Source organism: Musca vetustissima, unplaced genomic scaffold (assembly GCF_032173495.1).
Source record: "Musca vetustissima isolate MV318-11 ecotype Yass unplaced genomic scaffold, APGP_CSIRO_Mvet_v1 utg262078, whole genome shotgun sequence".
Classification (NCBI taxonomy): Eukaryota; Metazoa; Arthropoda; class Insecta; order Diptera; family Muscidae; genus Musca; species Musca vetustissima.
In genome coordinates, this window is record NW_026882351.1 from 22,309 (window position 1) to 31,431 (window position 9,123).

The 9,123-nt window shown below is 37.9% G+C and overlaps 1 protein-coding gene across 1 annotated transcript; it reads right to left on the minus strand.

Moving 5' to 3' along the window:
• On the minus strand, positions 1 to 6,991 carry LOC133328712 (proto-oncogene tyrosine-protein kinase receptor Ret; the record flags this gene model as incomplete). Its single annotated transcript, XM_061537257.1, has 8 exons — positions 1 to 610; positions 681 to 871; positions 1,768 to 1,908; positions 1,973 to 3,275; positions 5,364 to 5,755; positions 5,819 to 5,916; positions 5,986 to 6,151; positions 6,210 to 6,991. Coding segments are annotated over 8 exons (3,683 nt in total), but the record flags the coding sequence as incomplete, so codon positions are not given.
• Between the last annotated feature and the right edge of the window lie 2,132 nt (positions 6,992 to 9,123).

Sequence of the window (9,123 nt, forward strand, 5' to 3'; positions counted from 1 at the left end):
TTAGGCAGTACTCTCATTTTGTTCATTCATATTAAGTATACTGGAAAATTTAAATGAAATTGTTTTGGACAGTTCAATTTTGTCACAATTCTCGGCCATATTTGCTTTGGCGGTTACATCCATATATGAACGTCCTCGTTTAACCGGCAATGTATACACCTCCCTTGATGGTGTACCTAGAGAAGATTTACGTAGTGTTGCCATGGGAAATCGTAAATCATTTTCATAACGAGAATCAAGGGTACGCGATTCATGTAATGGGCGTGGCATATCATATCCCGGCGGTGGTAGAAAACTACTCGAAAATGAAAATGTATCACGACTAGAACAATCTTGTATATCGTAAAGGACTTTTGGTGGTTTCCACAAATGTTCCAATAGCTTTGATTCTTCATCCTCTTCCACCATATTTTGGGGATTTTCTTCATTGAAGACATCTGAAGGGGCGTGAGATGTTGTTGGACTTTGGATTTCCTCTTCTTGACAATAGGTTGGATTAGAAAATGATTTGGTGTTGGTGCCCATTAATTTTTCAAATTCTGCTGCTAAATATTTGAAGGAGGGTCGGGCATTCGGATCATCCATCCAGCAGGATTGTACCAGGGAGTAGCTGAGGAGAACAAGAAAAATAATATATATTTTTTTAAATTGTTGGGTGATTTCATTGTTTTCTTGCTTACATTTCATCGGAACAGTTTTCTGGCTTTTCCATGCGATAACCACTCTTGAGTAAATGATAGAGGTTTTGTACTGGTATCCCAGGATATGGAGATGCACCCAGTGTTATAAGTTCCCAGCACAAAACACCAAATGCCCAGACATCCGATTTGGATGTGTAAACATTATCCGCCAAAGATTCTGGAGCCATCCACTGTAAAGGAAAATATAATTTAGACAATATTAGATTAATTTATAATACCAGAGCAGATAGATTTGAGATAAAACTCTGTTAGTACTAAAAAATTATAGGAGTGGATTTTTTAAAGATTTTTTTTTAATAACTAGCAGAGCAATAGGCGTGGATTTATTAAAGGATATGGAATTTTTAAAGAAGATTTTTTTTAAGGGCTAGTAGAGTAATAGGCGTGGATTTATTAAAGGATATGGAATTTTTAAAGAAGATTTTTTTAAGGGCTAGTAGAGTAATGGGCGTGGATTTATTAAAGGACATGGAATTTTTAAAGAAGATTTTTTTAAGGGCTAGTAGAGTAATGGGCGTGGATTTATTAAAGGATATGGCATTTTTAAAGATTTTTTTAAGGGCTAGTAGAGCAATAGGCGTGATTTTTTAAGGGCTAGCAGAGCAGTAGGCGTGGATTGTTTAAAGAAGTTTTTTTTAAGGGCTAGCAGAGCAATAGGCGTGGACTCTATACAGACCAATTGGTCATTGTAGAGACCTGTGGTCTCTATAAAGACCAATTGGTCTTTGTAGAGGCCTGTGGTCTCAGTACAGACCAATTGGTCTTTGTAGAGACCTTTGGTCTCTATACAGACCAATTGGTCTTTGTAGAGACCTTTGGTCTCTATACAGACCAATTGGTCTTTGTAGAGACCTTTGGTCTCTATACAGACCAATTGGTCTTTGTAGAGACCTTTGGTCTCTATACAGACCAATTGGTCTTTGTAGAGACCGGTGGTATTTCTCAAAAGATATAAAAGTGTCCATCTATTTTAGGTGTTTTTTATGTCCATCTCATGGGGAAAGGTATACAAATTTTGAACCGGTCGAAGTTAGCGCCGCTTGTACTTGTAGCTACTTAATCTCACCTTAACTGGCACACGTTCCCTGGATCGCTTCAAATAGGCATCATCTTCATAGACATCACGAGTCAAACCGAAATCAGAAATTTTACAAATATGACCCTCGGCCAAGAGGACATTGCGGGCGGCCAGATCTCGATGCACTAACTAAAGAAGAACAAGAACAAAATTAATTTAAAAAAAACTTCAAGAAGGCAAATTGATTACCCACCTTAATATCCGTCAAATAAGCCATTCCCTTACATATTTGCCATGCAAATGATAAAATGCTACGCACCGTCATTGGTTCCATGCCATCGGTAAATTCCGCACCACTATATTCCAATTTACGACACAGACGCAAATAACTACGCAATGCACCAAATTTGCAATATTCAATTATAATTAAGGGAGTGTCACCCTTAGTGCAGGCACCCAATAGTTTAATGACATTTGGATGAGAAACTTCTTGCAGCAATTGGAATTCGGATAGCAAGGCCATATATTCCACGGAATTGGCACCTTTTTTAAGCATTTTCACCGCCACAGTTGTAACACCTTTGCAATTGCCAATGTCTGTGGCATAGGCTTTCATTACCTTACCAAATTCTCCTTCACCCAGTATCGAATCGAGTAGTAAATTTTCCCGAGGAAATTCCCATTTGGAATCGACCACAGAACTGTGGAAGGTGTAACTATTTTCCAATTGTACCAATGGCAGACCATCACCACTATTTCTACACTGTGACTCTTGGCATGGATCTAGTGGGGTCTTTTGTACATCACCGCGATTGCCCAGCGAGGTCATATCTCTTGATTTTTTCCTCCTGCCCAATTGGGATATCAACAAACAAGTGGTTAATATAAGCAGGGTGGTGGGACATACTATTGCGATTATAATACAGGTTTGATTACACTCGAACCCCTTGACATTTATAAGGCTTTCAGCTTCCGCGGAGGTTGTGGGAGGTTTATTATTTTCTTCTTTCAAGGTGGTGGCATAAGTGGTGGGTACATTTTCATCCAGTGTTGTTGGTACTTCAGTCTTGACTTCCATTTTCTGTTGTTTCCTCTTCTTTGGCTTAGGTTCATCTTCATCAAGCGGGGTACAAGCACAATTACCATTATCATCACATGTACAGGTCCCGGATGCTGAAGATATACCCTTACGCTTGTCACTCACCGAGAGAGGGCTCAAGATTTTATTACCCCCCGTACAATCTTGTGGACACACAAAGGTGTTAATCTCTTCCAACGGGTCACATATATTATCTGGACAAAAGGTGGCATTCGGTACACATGAAGCATAATTCGAACTAAATCTGGCACTATTTGTACCACGCCAGATGCAACTGCCACCATTTGTGCCCAGACCACAAAACGATTGACATTGTTTGCGGTATTTTATTTGGGCACACGTCTGACTCTTCGATTTCACTTTGTGCTCGCAGGTTACATTATTCGGTCGACCCTCCATTAGATGGACATTGATGACGAACGATCGTTGATAGATGTCGTGCCAGGTTACATTGAGGCTAGAAAGGCAAACGAAATTGAAGGAATTAAATATTTTTTTTTACTGGTAAGAGCAGAGTTATTAGATAAAAAATCGGTTCAGATTTACCCTCCCCTAAAAACACCACGCTTCTCTCGTGATAAAAGTTTATTAGATTTTCTTTAAATCGGTTCAAAATCCAGTTTATTTTTCTTCTAGGGTTTATAGCGAGCTATAATGAGACTCACTCAGAGGTTGTGAAGTCAGGTGGTCTGCGGATAGAGTAATGAGGAACCTGACCACAGTGAAATTACGGGTTGAAATGTCATTCGTCAGACTCTGAGACCTGGTTGATATGTCTGAAAAACTTTGACACAATTTCCCCTCCCGATATTATTGTAATTTAACCCTTCTCCGGTCTGAATTTGGATGGCAGTGGCGTTCGTACGCTATTTTGCTAATGGTCAGATCCCAATAAACCTTGACAAACGAAGGCGACCAATGCACCCCACCGAACAACGTAAGCCTTCTCCTCGATTTTAATGAGGAAATCAGGAGAGTATATCGACTCATCTCTGGAATGACTCACGCTTGACATACGAGAAAACTATATGGATACCACTGAGATCAGCACTACGGTGATTAACGCAATGGTTATCCTAGCGAATCCTCCAAATTAATGTGAGTCTTTTACATTCTCGAAAATGTTGCAGATCATTTTTGATACTGGCCTCGAGAGTAACACAACCGTTGCTTAAATTGCAACACTTCAGATGTTTTAGTCACTATAAATTGACTTCCAGCATTAGGTCTTTGACTTTGGGCGCCACTCTCGAATAGCATGACGATATTTTTAGTTTATTAACTCGAGAGTGACTTAACCTTTGCACACAATTTACTCGATCCGGTACTGATATTGCAAAATTTCGGTAATTGAGCCACGTTCTTCAAGCATTAGATCTCTGACTTAGGACGCCAGTATGGTTCATACGACGAATCTTATTACGTTCCTCTGCTCCAGAAACTAAATTTTTCTACGCGAGCATCAAAAGGATTTGTCAGTTCCCTAAAACGATGATTGGCGATTTCTCTGAACTCTGTAACTCTCAAAGAAGGAAGGTAAATTGAACCCAGTGAAATCCCGATTTTTAGGTCAGATTCTTTGTCAGAAACTGAAACACGAAGGATATGTCAGTTTTAATAGATTTCCAGCATTAGGTCTCTGACATCGTACAGCGAACCTGGTATATTCACTCCGAAATTCCTTTTTTCTGTCTGAATATCAGATGGATTAGCCAGTTCTCTGAAGCGACGGTTGGTGAATTTTCTGCACTCCTGTCAATTGGTTTCTCCAGGGTTATGAAAATTGCGACGATCGGAGGTCATGAAGTTAATAGTTTGTTGATGAATTTGATAGGAAGGAAGGTGGTTTGAACCTAGAGAAATCTAGAGTTACCAGGCTAGGTCATTCGTTGTACTCTGTAACTCGATGGATATGCCACTTTTAATTCATTTACAGCATTAGGTCTCTGACGTTGATGCCATTATGGTTCTTACGACGATCCTGGCGAAATATCAGAAGGTTTAACCATTTCTTTGAAGCTTCGGTTGGTGAATTTTCTGAACTCTTGTCAATTGGTTTCCCAATGATTATGAAAAGTACGACGTTCAGAGGTTATGAAGTTAATGGTTTGTTAATTAATTTTATAATTGGAAGTGAAATGTCGGTCAGTTGACAGACCCTGTAACACATTGGATTTGTTCGGAGAACTGTAGCAATCTCTCCCTATCCAGATGAGTACGTCCTGGGAGTGCTAATCGACCACATTTCAACCAACATTTTCGAAAAACGTTGTAGCAACCTCACTGTTCATACATATTGGGCTGAAGAGATTAAGACTCGAGTCGTTTCGGATCGCAGGCCCCACTGTCGACAGCTTCAGGAACGGAACTTAAATTTGTTGATATGGACAAATGGTTTAAGGTTTGTTACTCCTAGAGGCGAATTAACCGTCAAACTATATTGTACCCTGATTCTCTTTCTCGTGTTGATTTTTGAAGCTTTAAATTAACCATAAATGAAATCTATATGTATGTAGTCCCCTAGATATACTTAAATTCTACTTACAAGTATATAGTCTCTGGTGCATATTTCAGTGCCACAATATCCTTAACATATATAATACCAGCCGCCGAAGTTATACCAAATGCCTGGCTGCGATCTTCGATTAGGGTAAATTTCAATTGTGGCAAGCGTATAAGATTACGAAAATCCGCTGGTTGTGTTACCCGATACATCGGCTGGGCCATACGATAAACATAAACATCTTTGGGATAGGAGTTGGGTATGCTGCGTGTTAGTGTACGACTAAACCCACTATCCGAATTCAGGAGATCACTATCATCTGTATTGACGACATTCATTTTACGATTTTGTCTGGTACGCAAGGGCAGGGCCTGAGGATGGTTGGCTTCGAGTATTAGTTCGGGATCGGTTTTTATGCATATATTCGCTGTGGCCTGTGGGGGAAAGGAAGGGATTTAAAAATGTATTTCCACTATATTTTTGTATGTTTTTCATACAGTATTTTTGGTGCTCGTCTCAATTGTCTCATCACTGGCCTGTAGGGCAAAACAATAGGATGGTTGATTGGCCACACCATTTCGGGCAAATCGTATTTCTGTAAGGAAAATTTGAAGTTCGGAAGATGTTAACCTTTAAGGTGGCATCAAGATCGTTTGCAACTTACGACAACTAATCATGGTATTCCTTTTTCTCGGATATTCCCCCTCATAGACATTACATACAGGCCGCACAATATCCAAGGTATCGTTTATAATTTTATAGGTCTGATAGACATTTGTTGCCACCGAATCCTTGTCCATGAATAAGATTTTCTCACCGATATTTTCATTCTGAAACAGGAACTCATTATTAGCGCATGATCACCTCATTATACCAATCCTAACTCACCGCATTAAAATATGCACTATCCATAATGAAATTGAATACCTTCGAAGTATTCAGCAACACCGGACCATTATCATTTCTATCGATGACCTGGACATTAATCAATTTACGAAATTGTTCCGTACGATTGCTGCTGATCTTCACCAAACAATTTATGTCCACCGAAAGATTAGTTTGCTGAGCCACATCCAAAGATTCAAAATCCAAGGGTTGACGGGTTATTAGCAGATTATTCCTCAATTGAAATAAATTTGAGGCATTCAATAGCTGATATTTTAAATCCAAGTAGGGACACAGATATTTGGCACCCCGGGGATTAAGAGAACCCACTAAAATTGGTTTGAAATTGAAATTCCCACCACTCGAACTATTCGGTAAATCCTCCATAATAATATAATTTGCCGCTGACCAAAAACATATATTTTCCAAATCCTCACAATACGCCTCCTCCGTCATCGGATGCAGTTCAATAGACATTTGCGACAGGGTATTTGTCGTTGGCTTATATAAATAATTATTACGTATCTTATTTGCTTTTATTTCAAATTGGCAGGATTCCTTGGGTGCTTTGTAGTCATCACGCAGGAAGACTTCTCCGCTGGTTTCATTTATCCGCAGGAGATCATTTGCCTCCATGCTGTAGGTATAATCCATTGCTGGGGTGTTTTCCGTTGTGGACAACACCTGAAATTGTCCAAGGGGGATTTTCGAGAATATGCTTTGCGATTTCTCATTGAATGGCATGTTCAGTTCAATCGCGGTCATTGGAAAGTAGACATCAAATGCTGAAAAAAAGAAAAGGGGAAAAATAAATCATTTAAACTAATAGGTATGGAACGCTTTTTAGGGTATACAAAACTATGGAAAATTCTAGGTGGTAGTTCACTTAAGGGGATCTCCCCCCCATTCTCGGGGTCAAAATATTTTTTGATTTAATTCGATTCTACACTAATTCAAGAATGTCCCTACAAAATTTCAAGAGAAAATCTCAAGACCTCTTGAAAATATAGTGACGGCTAAAGGGCTTCTCAAACTTTAAACACGGGCACGATAACTCAAAAACTAATAACCCAATCGATTCCAAATTTTTACACGTTTCTCTGTGAGTGTATAGCTATCGTATGAACTAGGATAAAGCCAATCGGTGAAGATCTTCCTTATTTTTTAACTTGGGTTTTGATAAAAAATCGGCGATTTTCCAAAAATATTTTTTCAAAGGTCCGCCATTTTGTTAATTTTAGAGCGAAGTCAATAATCCTAGTTCATACGAGAGCCAGACATGTACTCTTTCTAACACCGTTGGAATTTTCGGATTCCGATGTTCCAGTGAGGAGTTATCATGCCCGTCATCAAAAATAAGGACTTTTCCTTAATTACAAAAAACAACAACAAAACAATAACAAAAATTTTTTGTAAATTAAAATTGAGAATGAATGGGGTTCCCTTAATGCGAATCTATAGAGCCCTGAAAATTTTTGTTTTTTTTTATTTGTTTATTTTTTTGAAAGAAGTGAATAAAAATTTCACACAGCTAGCCGAAAAACTTCAAATACGATCTGGAAGAAAATCAATTAGAGAAACGTCACCTTAATTGTGAATAAAGTGGGTAAAAATCCGAAAGAGATTTTCACAAAGCTAGCCGCAAAAATTGCTATTAGGTCGGAACATTTAATGAATCGTCCAAAGAATATTCAATGATAATGGACCCTTCGTACAAGCAAAAAGTTCCGTAAGCTTCCTTTGGAATTCAAAGTCTACGTTAATAAGGAAATCGACTTCTAGTAAAGATAACAGACGAATAGATAGACGTCAGATGCATTCAGAGAGAAGTGGGTAAAACCCCCAAAAGAGTTTGTCACACAAAAATCCGAAAGATTAATTGGAGAGATGTCAGCTTCATTCTGAATAAAGATAATGTCACAAAGCTATCCGAAAATTTGCTATAAGGTCAGAAACGGTCCACGAACTATCCAAAGAACATTCAATGATATGGATTCCATTGTGGAATCCCTAGAAAAAGAACCCTACAACCGAAAAAGTCCGTAAGCTTCGTTTGGAATTTGGTTAAAAAAACCTACATCGATAAGGATTCCATTCCATACGAATATATATATATATATATATATAGCGATCATTGTATTTTCTACCAAGACAGACATCTGCAAAATACTGCATCGCAAATAGAGGAACGAACTAGTTTAAAGGATTCATTCCGCAAAAGGAACGACCGGCATTAGCTCCGGTTCTTTCATTTATGAACAGTTATTATGAACAATTCTGCAAAAGAAAACTCGGTACTGGATGCGGTTCTTTCGTTTATGTAATTCCCCTTGGAGAAGCAGTGATACAAATGTAAGAAGTGAGTCCGTATTCAATATTAGGGTAGGAAGAATTTGGAATATTCTGGAATAGTTCCAGAATGAACTAGTTCACTAATAAACGTTGACCTAAAAGGAAAACTATGGAAGTGCATGACTAATTTCTTTAACCATGCGAATCGAAGAAAATCGAAATGCATAAGGAAGGATATTGCCTACTATAGCATTTCCACATTAAATGAAACCTTTTACAAATTAAATGAACCCTTTTCCAAATTAAATGAAACCTTTTCCAAATTAAATGAAACCTTTTCCAAATTAAATGAAACCTTTTCCACTTGAAATGAAACCTTTTACAAATAGAATGAAACCTTTTCCAATTGAAATGAAACCTTTTACAAATAGAATGAAACTTTTTCCAAATTAAATGAAACCTTTATTCTTATCTAAGGAAATATAATATTTGCACTAATTTTAAACCAATATTTGAAAATTAAATCAAAGAATATTAACAAATATAGTTGTATGGCTATGTAATTAACATAAATATTCTTTAATTCGGTGTGATTTCATTTAATATCTTTACTACATAAAACTAA